This window comes from Salmo trutta, chromosome 15, assembly GCF_901001165.1.
Source record: "Salmo trutta chromosome 15, fSalTru1.1, whole genome shotgun sequence".
In the NCBI taxonomy this organism is placed as follows: Eukaryota; Metazoa; Chordata; class Actinopteri; order Salmoniformes; family Salmonidae; genus Salmo; species Salmo trutta.
Window position 1 is genome coordinate 52,657,156 of NC_042971.1, and position 24,786 is coordinate 52,681,941.

At 42.7% G+C, this 24,786-nt stretch overlaps 1 protein-coding gene across 2 annotated transcripts in view; it reads left to right on the forward strand.

The window, feature by feature from the left end:
- LOC115149323 (A disintegrin and metalloproteinase with thrombospondin motifs 6-like) overlaps positions 1-24,786 on the forward strand; it is a 163,718-nt gene that overhangs the window by 79,940 nt on the left and 58,992 nt on the right. Inside the window, exons 12-14 of one of the 2 annotated variants that reach the window (XM_029692096.1) lie at positions 4,389-4,496; positions 8,808-8,953; positions 11,095-11,158. In XM_029692096.1, the coding sequence (XP_029547956.1) occupies positions 4,389-4,496; positions 8,808-8,953; positions 11,095-11,158 (318 nt within the window). The remainder of the gene's footprint in view (positions 1-4,388; positions 4,497-8,807; positions 8,954-11,094; positions 11,159-24,786) is intronic. The other variant, XM_029692097.1, reaches the window with a different exon arrangement.

The window sequence follows — 24,786 nt, forward strand, 5'->3', positions numbered from 1 at the left end:
CAGGGTGTTATTATTATAATCAGGGTGTTATCATCATAATCAGGGTGTTATCATCATAATCAGGGTGTTATTATCATAATCAGGGTGTTATCATCATAATCAGGGTGTTATCATCATAATCAGGGTGTTATCATCATAATCAGGGTGTTATCATCATAATCAGGGTGTTATCATCATAATCAGGGTGTTATTATTATAATCAGGGTGTTATTATTATAATCAGGGTGTTATTATTATAATCAGGGTGTTATCGTCAAAATCAGGGTGTTATTACCATAATCAGGGTGTTATTACCATAATCAGGGTGTTATTATCATAATCAGGGTGTTATTGTCATAATCAGGGTGTTATTATCATAATCAGGGTGTTATCGTCATAATCAGGGTGTTATTATCATAATCAGGGTGTTATCATAATCAGGGTTTTATTATCACAATCAGGGTGTTATCATCATAATCAGGGTGTTATTATCATAATCAGGGTGTTATTATCAATCAGGGTGTTATTATCACAATCAGGGTTAAGGGTGTTATCTTCATATCACCAGAAGGAGACATCATTGTTTTATTAGCATCTCATCACAGGTCTGATGAGGGAGGTTTTTACACACACACACACACACACACACACACACACAACCACAGTTCCATGGAATGCTAATGATTACCCCCCCTCCCACCACCTTGTAGAATAACAGCCCAAGGTAAATAAAGAGACAGGAGCAGAGGGAGAACTAAACCAAGCCACAGAAACAGGAGATGTTGAATGAAAGCCACAAAGAATTAATGAACCAATAAGGACAGAAAAAGAGTCTACCATTAGCCGAGATCAAGAGAGTTTATTTTGTTTCATTGAAAGAAATATCTGACAGCAGATTACCACAGGCCCCAAATTAAACCCTGTCATTTTGTCTCTTAAGCTCTTAATTGTGGTTTTAGATCAGCATGAAAGACAGACATTTATGAAAGTAAAGCATTCCTCCAGAGCCTGGCTCAGCTGTGCTGCTCTGTGCTGCTCTGTGCTGCTCTGTGCCGGGCTGTTTCCAGAATGTAGTCTTTTATATGCTAGGACTCTGGATTCTGATGTGGAATCAGATCTGTTTCAATCAGTCAGCCAGATGTCTAGTACAGAGTTGTCTTTAATTAAGAGTTCGCTGATCAAACCCATGTAACCATAGAAACAAGTAAAATATCTATGACTGGATTTCTAGTTTGCTTTCAGAGTTGATGTTACACTTTTAGAAGAAAAGGTGCTATTTAGTTCTGTCCCCATAGGGGGGCCCTTTGAATAACCCGTTTTAGAACCCTTTTGGGTAGTTCTACCTGGAACCAAAAAGGATTCTACCTGGAACCAAAAATAGTTATCCTATGGGGACAGCCGAATAACCCTTTTGGAACCCTTTTTTCTAAGAGTGTAGGAAAGCTGACCTCTCTTATCTGGGAGAAAGTTACTCTGTACAACACATAAAGCAGAGCAGAGCCTGCTTTAGTGCCACTAAAGACTAAAGAGAACAACTAAAAGATATGGTGGGGGTAGAGAGGCGCAGTAGCACTTAACAGTCACTCTTACACATAATGATTGTGGGGCCCATTATGTTTCTATCCTGGAAGTAGAACTCTCTCCGTTCCCAACCCAGGTTCTAATGGGGACAGAAAGCCCAGTGGATAGGTTGGACTGTTGCGCCTACTGAAAGGACCGGACAGCATAGCAGCGGTTTGGTGACGTGTTTCAATGCTTGTTCCTGTGGAATGGTATAAAAGAAGCTGAGAAATATTTGTTGAAACATTTTTGGACTCACAGAACTTATTTAATTGACCCTTCACTAAGCCCTGTTGCAACCTCGGACAACATTTTCCAAGGAAGCCCAATTCCCCATTCAACCACTGGCGAAATCCCCTCACAATGATCTCAAACTGTATTTTTAATACACAATGAAATTAAACATAGACTTCCCTTTGCTAATCAGGAAACTCTTGAGTATTTTGTGACGGACTGTTATTACCATTGCTTCACGGGAACCTGGTCAAATTATATTGGTAGTGTAGCTAGCCACTGAATGCCTCTGAATTCACTGTTGGCATGCAGTCAAAGCTATAACCTATTTTGGAGCTAACTAGTGCTCTCAAATTGTATGTATCATGATGTCGACAGCAGATGGTAGTTGTATTCATAGCATTGCTAACTTAGCTAGCTAACATACATTTTGAGAAACAGGTTATATTAAGTGGCTAGCTAGCTAGCGTTAGCAATGTTTGGTGATCAATGAGACTGAGAGCGAGCTAACCAGCTGAGCTAGCAAACAATGTAACAAAATAATCATTTCAGATACAAAAAATACTCCATCAGCAGGTTTTGCATTTCAGGAATCACAGTAGCAAGTACTTCTGGTGCTCTGTTAAATTATTTAGCCATTTAAACATTTTTTTTTTTAAAGAACTCAGTTTTTGCCATAGCCCTCAATGGCTTGTGATCGTGAGTGTGTCCAAGGTGTCGGACTCAGGGACGGGACTTAGCGAAGGGTCAATTGAATGGTCATTTCTAACTGACACTCTCAGAATGTTGAAGTCACCAGGGGTTCTATCTAGGTGGACTACAGCTACGACCGGAATGGACTTTTTCATAGTACGTTAGAAGAACTTATGCAGCAGGTTAGGAGAATGAACGTAGCAGGTAAATAGAGAGTGAGGTTAAGGTTAGGAAAAGGGTTAGGGTTAACTTCCTCTCTGTTAGCTAGATAGTGTAAATCCCCCAGACCAGACCAGACCAGACCAGGGACACATGTTCATTAAGACCTGGTTTAGCTTCTGACCTTTCAGCCTCTTCTGCAGCTCTCAGTTTGATATGCTCTCTGTTGTGCCAGAGTGATTTCCTATAACTGGTTAACAGTGGTTTCTGTGAACTGACGTTAGCCGGTTTCTGTTGAGGTATGGAGGTGTTAGTGTTGCTCCAGATCCCTCAACACTGAGGGACATTAGTAGAATGGGTTGACCTTTGGTGTAACGGGTGTCGTAAGGATCAGACCAAAACGCAGCGGGAACGTGTATACTCATCTTCTTTTTAATGTGAAGAAGGAAAAACAAACAAATCACGTATACAAAACAAACAAACGACACTAACAGTCCTATCAGGTGCTCAGACACTAAACAGTAGACAACTACCCACAAAATCCCACAGAAAAACACCTCTCTTAAATAGGACCTTCAATTAGAAGCAACTAGGAGCAGCTGCTTCCAATTGAAGGTCAACTTCATTAACTAAACATAGAACTAGACATACTAGATAAACATAGAAATATACTAACATAGAACATAGCCCAACAAACCCCGAAACACTCTAAACAAACACCCCTCTTACATAATAACATAACCCAACAAACCCCAAACCACATAAAACAAACACCCCCTGACCAAACTACAATAACAAATAACCCCTTTACTGGTCAGAACGTGACATTTGGGATATTGACTCTCAACATAAACTGGACTCAATCCATCAGACCTGGGTCAAATATACAGCTACTCCATCAGACCTGGGTCAAATATACAGCTACTCCATCAGACCTGGGTCAAATATATAGCTACTCCATCAGACCAGGGTCAAATATACAGCTACTCCATCAGACCTGGGTCAAATATATAGCTACTCCATCAGACCAGGGTCAAATATACAGCTACTCCATCAGACCTGGGTCAAATATACAGCTACTCCCTCAGACCTGGGTCAAATATATAGCTACTCCATCAGACCAGGGTCAAATATATAGCTACTCCATCAGATCTGGGTCAAATATATAGCTACTCCATCAGACCTGGGTCAAATATATAGCTACTCCATCAGACCTGGGTCAAATATATAGCTACTCCATCAGATCTGGGTCAAATATATAGCTCCTCCATCAGATCTGGGTCAAATATATAGCTACTCCATCAGACCTGGGTCAAATATATAGCTACTCCATCAGATCTGGGTCAAATATACAGCTACTCCATCAGATCTGGGTCAAATATATAGCTACTCCATCAGACCTGGGTCAAATACATATGTCTACTACTTCCACATATTTCAGCTAAGCTTGAGTTAGTTTGCCTGGTGAAATGGAGCCTATGGAATAGTCCAAAGTGACTCCAAACTGTGCAACCTATATTTGACCCAGGTCTGCCAATATGGCGGCTGCCTACAGCCAGGGATATGCTCGTCACCTTCTGTTCAGCTCTTTCACCTCAGTGCAGATAAAGGACAGGAGATGAGGAGGGGAAGTCACACTACATTTTGGAGTAGATCTCTAATTCACTTCAATAGCTGTATCTATGGCAATTGTTCTGCTTATAATACACTCTCTGCAGTGAATTGCTTTATTCTGACCAACTTGCTTTTGCCTTCTTTCCTAGGAAGTGTGTAGAGAGCTCTGGTGCCTTAGCAAAAGCAACCGCTGTGTCACCAACAGTATCCCTGCTGCTGAGGGGACCCTGTGTCAAACGGGAAGCATTGAGAAAGGGGTAAGTCTATACTAGCAGTCTCATTGTCTACACACTAGTTGTCTCTTATAGTCTACACCAGGGTTTCCTAAACTACGGGTCGCAACCCGATGTAGGGTCGCCGGATTTGAAAATTGGGTCACGAGAGAAAAGGTGTGCTTGGTTCATAGAACCGGGGTTATGTCAGTAACTGCTAGATGTGGTTGTAATCAACAGAGCGGTTTTGGTTTCCTTCCTACAAATGTGGCGCTATCTTTTGAATGGTTTAAGCCACAAAATATTATGGCTCCATCAGGAACATGTACATACTCACTGTTTCCCTCAATGATTATGTTATTTTCTACACAGAAGATCATTGGGCGGCAGGTAGCCTAGTGGTTAGAGCGTTGGACTAGTAACCGAATGGTTGCTAGATCCCAAGCTGACAAGGTAAAAATTTGTTGTTCTGCCCCTGAACAAGGCAGTTAACCCACTGTTCCTAGGCCGTCATTGAAAATAAGATTTTTTTCTAAACTGACTTGCCTAGTTAAATAAAAAATACAACATTATTGCCTGATGATCTTCTGAACCCAATATCTTTTTGATACGTTTCAGTCATTTCAGATTAAAATACTGTCAAAAATGTTGTCAGACTGATTTGTAATATACTGTCATAGACCCAATTAAAAAACTAAACATTGGTCGATTACCGCACTTTTTTTTTTACATGGTGGGGCCTCAAATTTTTTTCCATTTTAGAACTTCTGAATCATCTTGTCACAGGAGAATTTGGCCTGGTTGCTGTGGCATTCCGGTAACCACGACAGCGGATGTTGACATGTCGTTACACCAAGTATAAACTGGCCTTCAGTCTCTGACTGTCGCAACATCCGTTGTTGTGGTTGCCGGACTGCCACAGCAACCAGGCCAAATTCTCCTGTGACAAGATGATGTAGGAGTTCCAAAATTCTCTGATAAAATGGCCTGCTTTAATTTTGTCACACTGTGGCAGTACGCTATTTTCTGTAAGCTCGCCACTACCTTATAAATAATTGTTGTTGTGGGTTTATTTTCCTGTAATAAATCATAAAAAAAATTGCTTAAGTTAAGATGTTGTCAGTTATACTCCGGTCATTATTTTAAATAGCTAGCCAACTTGGTAGCTAACTAGCTAGCAACAAACAAAAACATTGTTTAGAAAATGTATTTTAGTTAGTTTCCTCGTCGTTTGACGATATAGCGAAATCATCGTCGGAAAAAGATGACCAATATGCAGCAGAGTTGTGATAGTTCATTTTGAACATTTAATAGACTCAAAGTGAACATACAAAAATAACAAAACGAACTTACGAATTACTGCCAGTCCTGTTAGGCTCACACATGCTAAACACGAAACAATCTCCCACAAATACACAGACAAACACACCCAACTAATATAGGACTTCCAATCAAAGGCAACACCAAACAGCTGCCTTCAATTGGAAGTCCACCCCAATTAACTCAATATAGAAATAGATTACCTAGACTAAACATAGAATTACATAAACAAGGAACAGTGCACAAAAACCCCGGAATACATAAATCAAATGCCCTTTTTAGAAAAACCACCACCCCGAACCACATAAAACAAATACCCTCTGCCACGTCCTGACCAAACTACAATACCAATTAACCCTTATACTGGCCAGGACGTGACACCTAGGCTGCTGATGTCATACAAAGACTGTCGTTAAGTGTTTATACTTTCTCATAACTTGCCTAGTTAAATAAAGGTTAAATAAAATAAAATAAATAACGACAAGTTTGATGTCAGACGACAATAGACTGTTCATGATAGACGGACTGTAAACCAGCCTTTAGAGTTTAGGGTAGGGATGTCCCAAGGATTCCACATAGCACTGACCCTAGTCCCAGTGTGACTCGCCACGCCGCGGTCAGGTTAGACGGACGACAGTGAGACAGTTTTAACACAGATTACGGCGGCCATTGTCACTGGATGGTCTGAGGTCTAAAAGGAAAGAATAGGAGGCTGTCATGTGTCATTACTGTCTGCTGACTGGAGCCTTTCAGAGCTGGGGGCCACCGACCAGGTCCTGGGCTACACAGGGGGCCCAAGTTGAGATCAGCTCAGGGGGCTTTAGGACAGGGGGCTATGGGGGGAGGCTGATGACGCGCTCCTGTCTGGGTTGAGGGTGGGTGGTGAGGGGGATGAGGGGCGGCTTCAAAGGAACACGACTGTCAACCATTTGTCACCAGGCCTGTAATGGAGAGGCCCTGCCAACTAGAGGGAAGGGGGGAGAGATGGTAGGAGAGGGAGGGGAAGTGGAGGGGGACAAAGGGGAAAGCGTTGGTGGTGGTGAGAAAGGTAGAGAAGGATAGAGAGGAAGTAGTGATGTGTGGGAGGGAAGAATTGGGTATGGGGTAGAGAAAGAGAAGCGGGAGCGATAAGGAGAAGAAAGGAGATAAGAGAGAGAAAATAAGTGGTTTCCTAGGAAAGACTATTATGCTACTGTCCTAGACATTGGTATAGCAGTCGTGTCACCCAAAGATCACAGCTTTCTGTGTCAAACACACACACACACACACACACACACACACACACACACACACACACACACACACACACACACACACACACACACACATACACACACACACACACACACACACACACACACACACACACTTGCAAGTGGTGAAGGCCGATGGTGTGTGGGGTGATAGATAGGTAGTGTGAGTCAGCTCCTCTCTGGTAAGACATTCTCTCCCAGGCTATTTCAGTGTAACTGGAAACACAGACAAGGTCTTAAAGGTCTTAAGGACTCTCTCTCTTTCTCACTCTCTGTCTTTCTTCTTCACTGCCGTCTCTCTCTCTCTCCTTCTCTGACCTCTCTCTCCCTCTCCCTGCAGTGTTAATCTTGTTTATACAGTGTGTTAGTGCATTACCTTTCTCTGCTCTGAGCCAAGGAGAATGAGGACAGTGCCCTGGTTCTCCCTCTCAATTCAATTCAATTCAAGGGGCTTTATTGGCATGGGAAACATATGTTAACATTGCCAAAGCAAGTGAAGTAGATAATAAACAAAAGTGAAATAAACAATAAAAATGAACAGTAAACATTACACTCACAGAAGTTCCAAAAGAATAGAGACATTACAAATGTCTTATGTATATATATACAGTGCTGTAACGATGTGCAAATGGTTAAAGTACAAAAGGGAAAATAAATAAACATAAATATGGGTTGTAATTACAATGGTGTTTGTTCTTCACTGGTTGCCCTTTTCTTGTGACAACAGGTCACAAATCTTGCTGCTGTGATGCACACTGTGGTATTTCACCCAGTAGAGTTTATCAAAATTGGATTTGTTTTCAAATTCTTTGTGTGTCTGTGTAATCTGAGGGAAATATGTCTCTCTAAAATGGTCATACATTGGGCAGGAGGTTAGGAAGTGCAGCTCAGTTTCCACCTCATTTTGTGGGCAGTGTGCACATAGCCTGTCTTCTCTTGAGAGCTAGGTCTGCCATCAGCTGCCTTTCTCAATAGCAAGGCTATGCTCACTGAGTCTGTACATAGTCAAAGCTTTCCTTAATTTTGGGTCAGTCACAGTGGTCAGGTATTCTGCCACTGTGTACTCTCTGTCTCTGTCCTTCTGCATTGTTCATCTCTGATGTGAATGAGTGAGGAAGTGAGGGAGGGAGGGATTGAGGGAGACTAAGGACAGTGGCCTGGTGTTTCCCTGGCCCAGGATCTTAGCCTACTGACACAGTTACAGACCTCTACAACCTCTACTGTCTCTAAGCCCTGAGCACCACTGAGTACGTTTAGATGCACAGTAATAATTCCATTTTAAACTGATTATGGCACCTAGGCAGATTATGCAATAGTCATGTAAACATCTTACTCTGCTTATCTTAATCGGTGTAAAGCAATCTTTGAAACTATTAATGGGCGTTCCAGCGGTGTGTTTGATCTGTGCATGTGCAGAGTGAGTCTCCCTCTTCACCGTGAGTGAAGTGAGTTCAGAACAACTTTAATTGTCCCAACTCAGAACCAGATATGTTTCCCAAAAGGAACACGGTTGCTGTGGTAGAACGTTTCTTTTGATGGAGATTTTCTGCATTTATCAGAGTGCCATCAGGTAGCCTGAATTCAGATGTGTCCGTGTAAACAGGATTACTAAGGAAATCCTTCTTCTTGCAAAGCATGAAAAACGGTTAAATCAAACTATTATACTAATCTGATTATCCACAATAATCGCATTATTGTGTGCATGTAACCGTACTCACTGACACAGTTACAGACCCCCAACCTCTACAACCTTAACCAATGATGAATCCTCCCCACCTCTCAGTGGTGCTACCAGGGGGAGTGTGTGATATTCGAGACGTGGCCCCAGAGTGTGGACGGAGGCTGGGGTCCCTGGTCATCGTGGGGGGAGTGCAGCAGGACCTGCGGAGGGGGAGTCTCATCCTCCATGAGACACTGTGACAGCCCAGCGTAAGTAGGCAAAGTAAGCCACAGCAAGCTGAACACACACATCCAGGACCTCACCTACAGGTTTGTGTGTGTGATCACTAATGTGTTAATCATAGAAATATTTGTACTGTGTAGATAACCAGTAGATACTAGGTTGAATGGCGGGAGCCCGGTTACTGAGATTTTCCACCCAAAACCACTCCCTTTTCCCGGGATAAATAACTACGAGAAACCGGTAAATTATAATAAATGATTTAAATGAACAGCATGGCGTGAAATGGAACTGTTAAATAATATGCAATGTCTAAATCTGGCTTCTCTACGGCGTCTCCATGATGAGTCAACGTTCAGGGTGGGGACAGACCATCACATTATGGAGCGCAGTTTACATCATGGTAACTTTTTTTCTTGTGACAGGTTGGCCGTTTGCTGCACCATAGCCTATGCTACTGTAATATAAAGACTGAATGCGCGTCTAATTTACCCTGCTCCACCTGGCTTTCAGGGGTCACCTTGTTTGTTTTTTAAAGTTTTTTTAAAGTTGTTTTTTAGGGGTGGATCAGCTTAATATTGCGGAAAGATTGATGCTTCCATCAATGTAATTGTCTGCATCATTTTACCTTCAATTTATTCATCTTATACACATTTTACAGACGCAGTCTATTTTACAATAATTTTTTTTTTTTGTTTTTAGTCCTTCCTCTATTTCTGATGTCCATCTAGTTTCATTTCTATTTGTAACTGTGCTATTTCAAAAAAGTTCTGAACCTTGTTTTTTAATTGTAAAGATACATTTTAAAAATATGTTGTTAAAGTAAAACAGCCTATCACTCGAATATCGTTGCTTTAAATCAGTGCACCCAGACTTTCTCTCTCTCCATTAACTCCATTCCAAAATAGATCATCCTGTTCTACCTCTTTCAAGTTATAAATTCAATGCAGTATAAGCCTTATATTTAGCTAATTAACTATGGGTTATGTATAATAAGTTTCTAACTGATAGTCTTTGTCTCTTGCACAATACACAAGCACATGTGCTCCGCTGGCCTCGCCTTAAAAAACACTCCTTAGCTCTTGGAGTCCCAGGCAGGAAAAGCTAGACTAGAATAGCTTGCTGGACATAATTATTACACTTTTTTGCATTTCTTATACCAATTAACAAGCTCTTTTTTGCTGAATGTTAAATACAGCAGCCAATAGAAGTCGCTGCAGTTTGAAAGAAGAGCGAACGCACGATGCCGGTAGGCTATAGCAGTTATTTATTCAGACCCATAAACATTCAATGTTCGTGAAGAGAAGTGAAAGCCTTCTGCATCCACTTCTAGTCCTATATGATTCAAGGATGTCATTAGAATGGTTAAGATAGGCCTCCCGAGTGGTGCAGCAGTCTAAGGTACTGCATCGCAGCGCTTGAGGCATCACTTCAGACTAGGGATTGATCCCAGTCCCATTGGGCGGTGCACAATTGGCCCAGCGTTGTCTGGGGTAGGGGAGGGTTTGGCTGGGGGGGGCTTTACTTGGCTTCTCACACTCTAGTGATGGTCATCAGTTGAACGGTGTTTCCTTTGACACATTGGTGCAGCTAGCTTCCGGGTTAAGTGGGCGGGTGTTAAGGAACGAGGTTTGGCTGATCATGTTTCGGAGAACACATGAATTGACCTTCGCCTCTCCTGAGACCGTTGGGGAGTTGCAAGTTGTTGAGACAAGATCGCAATTGGATATCACGAAATTAGGGAGAAAAAGGAGTTAAAATACAAAATAAATACAAAAAAATAAGGATTACGATAAAGACAACGAAACTTGTTTAATTTAACTGTTGAAAGCGAGGAAGAATTGCAGCAACAATAGAGAGAGAAAGAGGAGGTAGGCTAATAATGGGAAATATTATGAAAGGTATATATGCGTCAGCCTACTAGTTATACAAATAGGCCCTATTATATTTCAAAATTAAAATAACATTTGCTAGCCTGTGCTTGTAACTTTGTAGGCTGCATGTGCTGCACCAGAATCACAGAGGGTTCTATATGGAACATAACAGAGTTCTACATGGAACCAAAAACGGTTCTCCTGGGGACAGCCCAAAAAAACTTTTGGAACCCTTTTATCTTGGGTTCATCAATCTGTTTATTCCTCCCTTTTCTCGTTTCTCTCCTCTCTTTCAGGCCTTCTGGAGGAGGGAAGTACTGTCTCGGAGAGAGGAAGCGCTATAGATCGTGTAACACACATGTGAGTTCACATTCTCCTTCTTTTTCTTTTTCTTCCACTATTTCCCTCCCTCCCATTTCTCTCTCACTCCTGTAAGGTTGTTGGGCAATCCCTCTGTTTTTAAGGTTGCTAAGAGGATGAACATACTAAGTTGTTCATTGTTCTCTGCTGGAAGTAAACATCAGCCAACATCCCTAAAGCCATTCACTAAAGCCTGACTCTCTGACTGTGTCAAGATAATGAATGGAGTATCACTGACTGTTTGATTGATGGAGCAGGTTTAACGCATGAGTGGTTTTGAGAAAACAGAGAGCACTGAGGATGCTACTCACTGGGCACAGACATGAATTCTGCGTCTATTCCACGTTGATTCAACATCATTTCATTGAAATGACGTGGTAACAACATCGATTCAACTAGTCAATGGGGCAATGTTTTGGTCCTGGGGAATTTAGGTTATGTTTGTAGCGTTTCTTAGTCACCATGTTGAACGACATTGTTGAATGCACAATTACCATTTTTACTTTCAATTCTATTAAAGTTCATTTAAATACAGCACTTCAGTCCCAAAAAATACATTGAAAAAATATTTTGTAAGGCTGCAAGCCCCCCATTCCTCCTAACCTATTTCTAGGTTGCCTTTATTTCTGAAGGTGAACATTTAGCCAGTTTGGAGGCTTGTGGATACTTGACCACAAATCTTAAAAATAACAGCTGGGAGCAAGCATTGAATGTTTACTTTGGAAAACAAACACCATCCCCGACCTCTGCTTCGTTACTCCGACTGTACCACGTCCAACACAAACGTGTTGTAGTACGGTCCACAAAGCTCCTACACACGCACACGCACACACGCACATACGCACACACACACACACACACACACACACACACACACACACACACACACACACACACATTCACACACACACACACACACATTCACAGACAACCTCACGGCTCTCAGAGAAGATCACTCATGGCTCTCAGAGAAGATAACTTCTCCCACAGCGCTGACCGGCGTGTGTGTGTGTGTGTGTGAGTGTGTGTGTAATGACTTAATTAATTTACACACACACACTCCCAGCTCCCCTACGGCCTGTGGTTCCTGTCCTCGTCATTGTTCCCTGCTGAGGTCAGCACTCATTTGTTCTCGCTTTCACAACAATGAGCTATGAGTGAGAGGGAGGCACCCCCCTCCCTGCCTCCCTCTCACTGTCCCCTGCAGCCAGTTCAGGACTGTTAGTGATATCAGAGCCCTAGTTCAGGAGATCTTTGTACTGTTAAATGTCACATGTGTGTGTGTGTACTATTAAATTTCACCTCCTAATTTAATTGGAAGCATGACAACAATGGAGGTAGGGAGGCCCTGCAGGGTGTTAGAGGTTCCTCTGTAGTGCCTCACACAAAGTGCATTACCTCTAGACAGAGTGTGTTAACTGTAGACAGATTGTTACCTCTAGACAGAGTGTGTTACCTCTAGACAGAGTGTGTTAACTGTAGACAGATTGTTACCTCTAGACAGAGTGTGTTACCTCTAGACAGAATGTGTTACCTCTAGACAGAGTATGTTACCTCTAGACAGAGTGTGTTACCTCTAGACAGTGTGTGTTACCTCTAGACAGTGTGTTACCTCTAGACAGAGTGTGTTACCTCTAGACAGAGTATGTTACCTCTAGACAGAGTGTGTTACCTCTAGACAGAGTGTGTTACCTCTAGACAGAGTGTGTTACCTCTAGACAGAGTATGTTACCTCTAGACAGAGTGTGTTACCTCTAGACAGAGTGTGTTACCTCTAGACAGAGTATGTTACCTCTAGACAGAGTATGTTACCTCTAGACAGAGTGTGTTACCTCTAGACAGAGTGTGTTACCTCTAGACAGAGTGTGTTACCTCTAGACAGTGTGTTACCTCTAGACAGAGTGTGTTACCTCTAGACAGAGTATGTTACCTCTAGACAGATTACCTCTAGACAGAGTGTGTTACCTCTAGACAGAGTGTGTTACCTCTAGACAGAGTGTGTTACCTCTAGACAGAGTGTGTTACCTCTAGACAGAGTGTGTTACCTCTAGACAGATTACCTCTAGACAAAGTGTGTTACCTCTAGACAGAGTATGTTACCTCTAGACAGAGTGTGTTACCTCTAGACAGAGTGTGTTACCTCTAGACAGAGTATGTTACCTCTAGACAGAGTATGTTACCTCTAGACAGAGTATGTTACCTCTAGACAGAGTGTGTTACCTCTAGACAGAGTGTGTTACCTCTAGACAGAGTGCGTTACCTCTAGACAGAGTATGTTACCTCTAGACAGAGTGTGTTACCTCTAGACAGAGTATGTTAACTCTAGACAGAGTGCGTTACCTCTAGACAGAGTGTTAACTCTAGACAGAGTGCGTTACCTCTAGACAGAGTGCGTTACCTCTAGACAGAGTGTTAACTCTAGACAGAGTCCGTTACTCTAGACAGAGTGCGTTAACTTTAGACAGAGTGCGTTAACTCTAGACAGAGTGCGTTAACTTTAGACAGAGTGTGTTAACTGTAGACAGAGTGTGTTACCTCTAGACAGAGTATGTTACCTCTAGACAGAGTGTGTTACCTCTAGACAGAGTGTGTTACCTCTAGACAGTGTGTGTTACCTCTAGACAGAGTGTGTTACCTCTAGACAGAGTGTGTTACCTCTAGACAGAGTGTGTTACCTCTAGACAGAGTGTGTTACCTCTAGACAGAGTGTGTTACCTCTAGACAGAGTGCGTTACCTCTAGACAGAGTATGTTACCTCTAGACAGAGTGTGTTACCTCAAGACAGAGTGCATTACCTCTAGACAGAGTGCGTTACCTCTAGACAGAGTGTTAACTCTAGACAGAGTGCGTTAACTCTAGACAGAGTGCGTTAACTCTAGACAGAGTGCGTTAACTTTAGACAGAGTGTGTTAACTGTAGACAGAGTGTGTTACCTCTAGACAGAGTATGTTACCTCTAGACAGAGTGTGTTACCTCTAGACAGAGTATGTTACCTCTAGACAGAGTGTTACCTCTAGACAGAGTGTGTTACCTCTAGACAGATTACCTCTAGACAGAGTGTGTTACCTCTAGACAGAGTATGTTACCTCTAGACAGATTACCTCTAGACAGAGTGTGTTACCTCTAGACAGTGTGTTACCTCTAGACAGAGTGTGTTACCTCTAGACAGAGTGTGTTACCTCTAGACAGAGTGTTACCTCTAGACAGAGTATGTTACCTCTAGACAGAGTGTGTTACCTCTAGACAGAGTGTGTTACCTCTAGACAGAGTATGTTACCTCTAGACAGAGTGTGTTACCTCTAGACAGAGTATGTTACCTCTAGACAGAGTGTGTTACCTCTAGACAGAGTGTGTTACCTTTAGACAGAGTGTGTTACCTCTAGACAAAGTGTGTTACCTCTAGACAGTGTGTTACCTCTAGACAGATTACCTCTAGACAGAGTGTGTTACCTCTAGACAGAGTGTGTTACCTCTAGACAGATTACCTCTAGACAGAGTGTGTTACCTCTAGACAGAGTGTGTTACCTCTAGACAGATTACCTCTAGACAGAGTATGTTACCTCTAGACAGTGTGTTACCTTTAGACAGAGTGTGTTACCTCTAGACAGAGTGTGTTACCTCTAGACAGAGTATGTTACCTTTAGACAGAGTGTTACCTCTAGACAGAGTGCGTTACCTCTAGACAGAGTGCGTTAACTCTAGACAGAGTGCGTTACCTCTAGACAGAGTATGTTACCTCTAGACAGAGTATGTTACCTCTAGACAGAGTGTGTTACCTCTAGACAGAGTGTGTTACCTCTAGACAGAGTGTGTTACCTCTAGACAGAGTGTGTTACTTCTAGACAGAGTATGTTACCTCTAGACAGAGTATGTTACCTCTAGACAGAGTGTGTTACCTCTAGACAGAGTGTGTTACCTCTAGACAGAGTGTGTTACCTCTAGACAGATTACCTCTAGACAGAGTGTGTTACCTCTAGACAGAGTGTGTTACCTCTAGACAGATTACCTCTAGACAGAGTGTGTTACCTCTAGACAGAGTATGTTACCTCTAGACAGAGTATGTTACCTCTAGACAGAGTGTGTTACCTCTAGACAGAGTGTGTTACCTCTAGACAGAGTGTGTTACCTCTAGACAGAGTGTGTTACCTCTAGACAGATTATCTCTAGACAGAGTGTGTTACCTCTAGACAGATTACCTCTAGACAGAGTGTGTTACCTCTAGACAGAGTAGACACTCTAAACAGATTGTGTTACCTCTAGACAGAGTGTGTTACCTCTAGACAGAGTGTGTTACCTCTAGACAGAGTATGTTACCTCTAGACAGATTACCTCTAGACAAAGTGTGTTACCTCTAGACAGAGTATGTTACCTCTAGACAGAGTGTGTTACCTCTAGACAGAGTGTGTTACCTCTAGACAGAGTATGTTACCTCTAGACAGAGTATGTTACCTCTAGACAGAGTGTGTTACCTCTAGACAGAGTGTGTTACCTCTAGACAGAGTGCGTTACCTCTAGACAGAGTATGTTACCTCTAGACAGAGTGTGTTACCTCTAGACAGAGTATGTTAACTCTAGACAGAGTGCGTTACCTCTAGACAGAGTGCTTTACCTCTAGACAGAGTGTTAACTCTAGAAGGAGTGCGTTACCTCTAGACAGAGTGCGTTACCTCTAGACAGAGTGTTAACTCTAGACAGAGTCCGTTACTCTAGACAGAGTGCGTTAACTTTAGACAGAGTGCGTTAACTCTAGACAGAGTGCGTTAACTTTAGACAGAGTGTGTTAACTGTAGACAGAGTGTGTTACCTCTAGACAGAGTATGTTACCTCTAGACAGAGTGTGTTACCTCTAGACAGAGTGTGTTACCTCTAGACAGAGTGTGTTACCTCTAGACAGAGTGTGTTACCTCTAGACAGTGTGTGTTACCTCTAGACAGAGTGTGTTACCTCTAGACAGAGTGTGTTACCTCTAGACAGAGTGTGTTACCTCTAGACAGAGTGCGTTACCTCTAGACAGAGTATGTTACCTCTAGACAGAGTGTGTTACCTCAAGACAGAGTGCATTACCTCTAGACAGAGTGCGTTACCTCTAGACAGAGTGTTAACTCTAGACAGAGTGCGTTAACTCTAGACAGAGTGCGTTAACTCTAGACAGAGTGCGTTAACTTTAGACAGAGTGTGTTAACTGTAGACAGAGTGTGTTACCTCTAGACAGAGTATGTTACCTCTAGACAGAGTGTTACCTCTAGACAGAGTGTGTTACCTCTAGACAGATTACCTCTAGACAGAGTGTGTTACCTCTAGACAGAGTATGTTACCTCTAGACAGATTACCTCTAGACAGAGTGTGTTACCTCTAGACAGTGTGTTACCTCTAGACAGAAAGTGTTACCTCTAGACAGAGTGTGTTACCTCTAGACAGAGTGTTACCTCTAGACAGAGTATGTTACCTCTAGACAGAGTGTGTTACCTCTAGACAGAGTGTGTTACCTCTAGACAGAGTATGTTACCTCTAGACAGAGTGTGTTACCTCTAGACAGAGTATGTTACCTCTAGACAGAGTGTTAACTCTAGACAGAGTGTGTTACCTTTAGACAGATTGTGTTACCTCTAGACAAAGTGTGTTACCTCTAGACAGTGTGTTACCTCTAGACAGATTAACCTCTAGACAGAGTGTGTTACCTCTAGACAGATTACCTCTAGACAGAGTGTGTTACCTCTAGACAGAGTGTGTTACCTCTAGACAGATTACCTCTAGACAGAGTATGTTACCTCTAGACAGAGTGTGTTACCTCTAGACAGAGTGTGTTACCTCTAGACAGAGTGTGTTACCTCTAGACAGAGTGTGTTACCTCTAGACAGAGTATGTTACCTCTAGACAGAGTGTTACCTCTAGACAGAGTGCGTTACCTCTAGACAGAGTGCGTTAACTCTAGACAGAGTGCGTTACCTCTAGACAGAGTATGTTACCTCTAGACAGAGTATGTTACCTCTAGACAGAGTGTGTTACCTCTAGACAGAGTGTGTTACCTCTAGACAGAGTGTGTTACCTCTAGACAGAGTGTGTTACTTCTAGACAGAGTATGTTACCTCTAGACAGAGTATGTTACCTCTAGACAGAGTGTGTTACCTCTAGACAGAGTGTGTTACCTCTAGACAGAGTGTGTTACCTCTAGACAGATTACCTCTAGACAGAGTGTGTTACCTCTAGACAGAGTGTGTTACCTCTAGACAGATTACCTCTAGACAGAGTGTGTTACCTCTAGACAGAGTATGTTACCTCTAGACAGAGTATGTTACCTCTAGACAGAGTGTGTTACCTCTAGACAGAGTGTGTTACCTCTAGACAGAGTGTGTTACCTCTAGACAGAGTGTGTTACCTCTAGACAGATTATCTCTAGACAGAGTGTGTTACCGCTAGACAGATTACCTCTAGACAGAGTGTGTTACCTCTAGACAGAGTAGACACTCTAAACAGATTGTGTTACCTCTAGACAGAGTATGTTACCTCTAGACAGAGTGTTACCTCTAGACAGAGTGTGTTACCTCTAGACAGATTACCTCTAGACAGAGTGTGTTACCTCTAGACAGAGTATGTTACCTCTAGACAGATTACCTCTAGACAGAGTGTGTTACCTCTAGACAGAGTGTGTTACCTCTAGACAGAGTGTGTTACCTCTAGACAGAGTGTTACCTCTAGACAGAGTATGTTACCTCTAGACAGAGTGTGTTACCTCTAGACAGAGTGTGTTACCTCTAGACAGAGTATGTTACCTCTAGACAGAGTGTGTTACCTCTAGACAGAGTATGTTACCTCTAGACAGAGTGTGTTACCTCTAGACAGAGTGTGTTACCTTTAGACAGAGTGTGTTACCTCTAGACAAAGTGTGTTACCTCTAGACAGTGTGTTACCTCTAGACAGATTACCTCTAGACAGAGTGTGTTACCTCTAGACAGAGTGTGTTACCTCTAGACAGATTACCTCTAGACAGAGTGTGTTACCTCTAGACAGAGTGTGTTACCTCTAGACAGATTACCTCTAGACAGAGTGTGTTACCTCTAGACAGAGTGTGTTACCTCTAGACAGATTACCTCTAGACAGAGTATGTTACCTCTAGACAGAGTGTGTTACCTCTAGACAGAGTGTGTTACCTCTAGACAGAGTGTGTTACCTCTAGACAGAGTGTGTTACCTCTAGACAGAGTATGTTACCTCTAGACAGAGTGTTACCTCTAGACAGAGTGCGTTACCTCTAGACAGAGTGCGTTAACTCTAGACAGAGTGCGTTACCTCTAGACAGAGTATGTTACCTCTAGACAGAGTATGTTACCTCTAGACAGAGTGTGTTACCTCTAGACAGAGTGTGTTACCTCTAGACAGAGTGTGTTACCTCTAGACAGAGTGTGTTACTTCTAGACAGAGTATGTTACCTCTAGACAGAGTATGTTACCTCTAGACAGAGTGTGTTACCTCTAGACAGAGTGTGTTACCTCTAGACAGATTACCTCTAGACAGAGTGTGTTACCTCTAGACAGAGTGTGTTACCTCTAGACAGATTACCTCTAGACAGAGTGTGTTACCTCTAGACAGAGTATGTTACCTCTAGACAGAGTATGTTACCTCTAGACAGAGTGTGTTACCTCTAGACAGAGTGTGTTACCTCTAGACAGAGTGTGTTACCTCTAGACAGAGTGTGTTACCTCTAGACAGATTATCTCTAGACAGAGTGTGTTACCTCTAGACAGATTACCTCTAGACAGAGTGTGTTACCTCTAGACAGAGTAGACACTCTAAACAGATTGTGTTACCTCTAGACAGAGTATGTTACCTCTAGACAGAGTGTTACCTCTAGACAGAGTGTGTTACCTCTAGACAGATTACCTCTAGACAGAGTGTGTTACCTCTAGACAGAGTATGTTACCTCTAGACAGATTACCTCTAGACAGAGTGTGTTACCTCTAGACAGAGTGTGTTACCTCTAGACAGAGTGTGTTACCTCTAGACAGAGTGTTACCTCTAGACAGAGTATGTTACCTCTAGACAGAGTGTGTTACCTCTAGACAGAGTGTGTTACCTCTAGACAGAGTATGTTACCTCTAGACAGAGTGTGTTACCTCTAGACAGAGTATGTTACCTCTAGACAGAGTGTGTTACCTCTAGACAGAGTGTGTTACCTTTAGACAGAGTGTGTTACCTCTAGACAAAGTGTGTTACCTCTAGACAGTGTGTTACCTCTAGACAGATTACCTCTAGACAGAGTGTGTTACCTCTAGACAGAGTGTGTTACCTCTAGACAGATTACCTCTAGACAGAGTGTGTTACCTCTAGACAGAGTGTGTTACCTCTAGACAGATTACCTCTAGACAGAGTATGTTACCTCTAGACAGAGTGTGTTACCTCTAGACAGAGTGTGTTACCTCTAGACAGAGTGTGTTACCTCTAGACAGAGTATGTTACCTCTAGACAGAGTGTTACCTCTAGACAGAGTGCGTTACCTCTAGACAGAGTGCGTTAACTCTAGACAGAGTGCGTTACCTCTAGACAGAGTATGTTACCTCTAGACAGAGTATGTTACCTCTAGACAGAGTGTGTTACCTCTAGACAGAGTGTGTTACCTCTAGACAGAGTGTGTTACCTCTAGACAGAGTGTGTTACTTCTAGACAGAGTATGTTACCTCTAGACAGAGTATGTTACCTCTAGACAGAGTGTGTTACCTCTAGACAGAGTGTGTTACCTCTAGACAGAGTGTGTTACCTCTAGACAGATTACCTCTAGACAGAGTGTGTTACCTCTAGACAGAGTGTGTTACCTCTAGACAGATTACCTCTAGACAGAGTGTGTTACCTCTAGACAGAGTATGTTACCTCTAGACAGAGTATGTTACCTCTAGACAGAGTGTGTTACCTCTAGACAGAGTGTGTTACCTCTAGACAGAGTGTGTTACCTCTAGACAGAGTGTGTTACCTCTAGACAGATTATCTCTAGACAGAGTGTGTTACCTCTAGACAGATTACCTCTAGACAGAGTGTGTTACCTCTAGACAGAGTAGACACTCTAAACAGATTGTGTTACCTCTAGACAGAGTGTGTTACCTCTAGACAGAGTGTGTTACCTCTAGACAGAGTATGTTACCTCTAGACAGATTACCTCTAGACAAAGTGTGTTACCTCTAGACAGAGTATGTTACCTCTAGACAGAGTGTGTTACCTCTAGACAGAGTGTGTTACCTCTAGACAGAGTATGTTACCTCTAGACAGAGTATGTTACCTCTAGACAGAGTGTGTTACCTCTAGACAGAGTGTGTTACCTCTAGACAGAGTGCGTTACCTCTAGACAGAGTATGTTACCTCTAGACAGAGTGTGTTACCTCTAGACAGAGTATGTTAACTCTAGACAGAGTGCGTTACCTCTAGACAGAGTGCGTTACCTCTAGACAGAGTGTTAACTCTAGACAGAGTGCGTTACCTCTAGACAGAGTGCGTTACCTCTAGACAGAGTGCGTTACCTCTAGACAGAGTGTTAACTCTAGACAGAGTCCGTTACTCTAGACAGAGTGCGTTAACTTTAGACAGAGTGCGTTAACTCTAGACAGAGTGCGTTAACTTTAGACAGAGTGTGTTAACTGTAGACAGAGTGTGTTACCTCTAGACAGAGTATGTTACCTCTAGACAGAGTGTGTTACCTCTAGACAGAGTGTGTTACCTCTAGACAGAGTGTGTTACCTCTAGACAGTGTGTGTTACCTCTAGACAGAGTGTGTTACCTCTAGACAGAGTGTGTTACCTCTAGACAGAGTGTGTTACCTCTAGACAGAGTGCGTTACCTCTAGACAGAGTATGTTACCTCTAGACAGAGTGTGTTACCTCTAGACAGAGTGCGTTACCTCTAGACAGAGTGTTAACTCTAGACAGAGTGCGTTAACTCTAGACAGAGTGCGTTAACTCTAGACAGAGTGCGTTAACTTTAGACAGAGTGTGTTAACTGTAGACAGAGTGTGTTACCTCTAGACAGAGTATGTTACCTCTAGACAGAGTGTGTTACCTCTAGACAGAGTATGTTACCTCTAGACAGAGTGTTACCTCTAGACAGAGTGTGTTACCTCTAGACAGATTACCTCTAGACAGAGTGTGTTACCTCTAGACAGAGTATGTTACCTCTAGACAGATTACCTCTAGACAGAGTGTGTTACCTCTAGACAGTGTGTTACCTCTAGACAGAGTGTGTTACCTCTAGACAGAGTGTGTTACCTCTAGACAGAGTATGTTACCTCTAGACAGAGTGTGTTACCTCTAGACAGAGTGTGTTACCTCTAGACAGTGTGTTACCTCTAGACAGAGTGTGTTACCTCTAGACAGAGTGTGTTACCTCTAGACAGAGTATGTTACCTCTAGACAGAGTGTGTTACCTCTAGACAGAGTGTGTTACCTCTAGACAGAGTATGTTACCTCTAGACAGAGTGTGTTACCTCTAGACAGAGTATGTTACCTCTAGACAGAGTGTGTTACCTCTAGACAGAGTGTGTTACCTTTAGACAGAGTGTGTTACCTCTAGACAAAGTGTGTTACCTCTAGACAGTGTGTTACCTCTAGACAGATTACCTCTAGACAGAGTGTGTTACCTCTAGACAGAGTGTGTTACCTCTAGACAGATTACCTCTAGACAGAGTGTGTTACCTCTAGACAGAGTGTGTTACCTCTAGACAGATTACCTCTAGACAGAGTATGTTACCTCTAGACAGAGTGTGTTACCTCTAGACAGAGTGTGTTACCTCTAGACAGAGTGTGTTACCTCTAGACAGAGTGTGTTACCTCTAGACAGAGTGTGTTACCTCTAGACAGAGTATGTTACCTCTAGACAGAGTGTTACCTCTAGACAGAGTGTGTTACCTCTAGACAGAGTGCGTTAACTCTAGACAGAGTGCGTTACCTCTAGACAGAGTATGTTACCTCTAGACAGAGTGTGTTACCTCTAGACAGAGTGTGTTACCTCTAGACAGAGTGTGTTACCTCTAGACAGAGTGTGTTACTTCTAGACAGAGTATGTTACCTCTAGACAGAGTATGTTACCTCTAGACAGAGTGTGTTACCTCTAGACAGAGTGTGTTACCTCTAGACAGAGTGTGTTACCTCTAGACAGATTACCTCTAGACAGAGTGTGTTACCTCTAGACAGAGTGTGTTACCTCTAGACAGATTACCTCTAGCCATAGTGTGTTACCTCTAGACAGAGTATGTTACCTCTAGACAGAGTATGTTACCTCTAGACAGAGTGTGTTACCTCTAGACAGAGTGTGTTACCTCTAGACAGAGTGTGTTACCTCTAGACAGATTATCTCTAGACAGAGTGTGTTACCTCTAGACAGATTACCTCTAGACAGAGTGTGTTACCTCTAGACAGAGTAGACACTCTAAACAGATTGTGTTACCTCTAGACAGAGTGTGTTACCTCTAGACAAACACCTGCTCGTCGAACATCTCATTCCAAAATCATGGGCATTAATTTGGAGTTGGTCCCTTTTGCTGCTATAACAGCCTCCACTCTTCTGGGAAGGCTTTCCACTAGATGTTGGAATATTGCTGCGGGGACTTGCTTCCATTCAGCCACAAGAGCATTAGTGAGGTCGGGCACTGATGTTGGATGATTAGGCCTGGCTTGCAGTCAGCGTTCCAATTCATCCCAAAGTTGTTCAATGGGGTTGAGGTCAGGGTTCTGTTCAGGCCAGGCAAGTTCTTCCACACCGATCTCTACAAACTATTTCTGTACGGACCTCACTTTGTGCATGGGGGCATTGTCATGCTGAAACAGGAAAGGGCCTTCCTCCAACTGTTGCCCCAAAGTTGGAGTCCAATGGCGGCGAGCTTTACACCACTCCAGCCGACGCTTGGCATTGCACATGGTGATCTTAGGTTTGTGTGTGGGGCGGGACACCGTCTCGTACTCGGAAGCCCATGGAAGCCCATTTCATGAAGCTCCTGACGAACAGTTCTTGTGCTGACGTTGCTTCCGGAGGCAGCATTTATACGTGCTACTCGCTTCAGCACTCGGCGTTCCGTTCTGTGAGATAGTGTGACCTACCACTTCGCGGCTGAGCCGTTGTTGCTCCTAGACATTTCCACTTCACAATAACAGCCCCTACAGTTGATCCGGGGAAGCTCTAGCAGGGTGGAAATTTGACAAACTGTCTTGTTAGAAAGGTGGCATCCTATTACAGCGCCATGTTGAAAGTCACTGAGCTCTTCAGTAAGGCCATTCTGCTGCCACTGTTTGTCTATAGAGATTGCATGGCTGTAAGCTCGGTTATATACACTTGTCAGCAACGGATGTGGCTAAAATAGCCGAATCCACTAATTTGAAGGGGTGTCCACATACTTTTGTATATATAGTGTATGTGTTAGAGATACGAAACAGCAAAATACTAATCCTCGTTTAATTAAGAGTATTTTCTTTCTCCTCAAGGCTTTTTACATGACATGTTCTACTTAATAAGGCCCGAGGGGGTGTGGTATATGGCCAATATACCACGGCTAAGGGCTTTTCTTACGCATGACGCAACGCTTGGTGCTAGGACACAGCCCTTAGTCGTGGTATATTGCCCATATTTCAAAAACCCCAGAGGTGACTTATTGCTATTTTGAACTGGTTACCAATGCAATTAGAGCAGTACAAATAAATGTTTTGTCATACCCATGGTATGCGGTCTGATGTACCACAGCTTTCAGCCAGTCAGCATTCAGGGCTCGAACCACCCAGTTTATTATCTGATTTAGCCACTACACCCTGTATTCCTGACCCTGAGTTGGCTCTAGAAAATGTCTCCTTCATATTTATTCCTCCGGCAAATAAACACTCTGAATGAGCTATCTGAGCTCTTTCAGATGAGAAATCAGGCCTGGGCCAAAGCAAGGAAAACTGACTCTGTAGTGGACTGGCAATCTTTCAGACAATTGAGAAACAGATGTACTATCTCCATTAAGAAAGCTAAATCAGGCTTCTTTTTCAGCTCTATCTTTGATCCTTCAACATTTTGGAAAACAGTAAATGCACTGATGCATACAAATTCCTTTTCTTCCCTGCCTAAGCAGATTCTGTCTGCCTCTGGCATCATAACGGAGAAGAATGAGATAAGTGATGCTTTTAATCATCATTTTATCTCTGCAGGCTTTTAATTTGAGAGAAACAGTGTTTTAATTGACCCTGGTCAGTCAGTCGACTCCTCTTCCCTCTGACTCGACGGTTAACCTGTCAACTTCTAGTGCATCTTTGTTTTCAATTCAACAATTTACTACCTGTGATGTGCTACAGTAGATGCCTTACTTAAGATTGGTGTAAAAAATAAAATCAGCTGGGGCTGATATGCTTGATCCATTTTTGCTGCAGCTCTCTGCCCCTCTAATCGCTGGATCATTAATCCATATTTTTAACCTGATGATCATATCTGGTACTATTCCCAAGGTTTGGAAGGTGGCCCAAGTACTGTACTTTTTATTTTTTACATTAACAATATCTTGTCTGTAAAAAATTGTAACCTGCACTTGTATGCCGATGATACTGTTGTGTATGTTATTGCCCCCACGGTAGACCAGTCTCTATCTGAACTGCAGACTGCCTTCATTGTATTACAGAAAAACTTTAT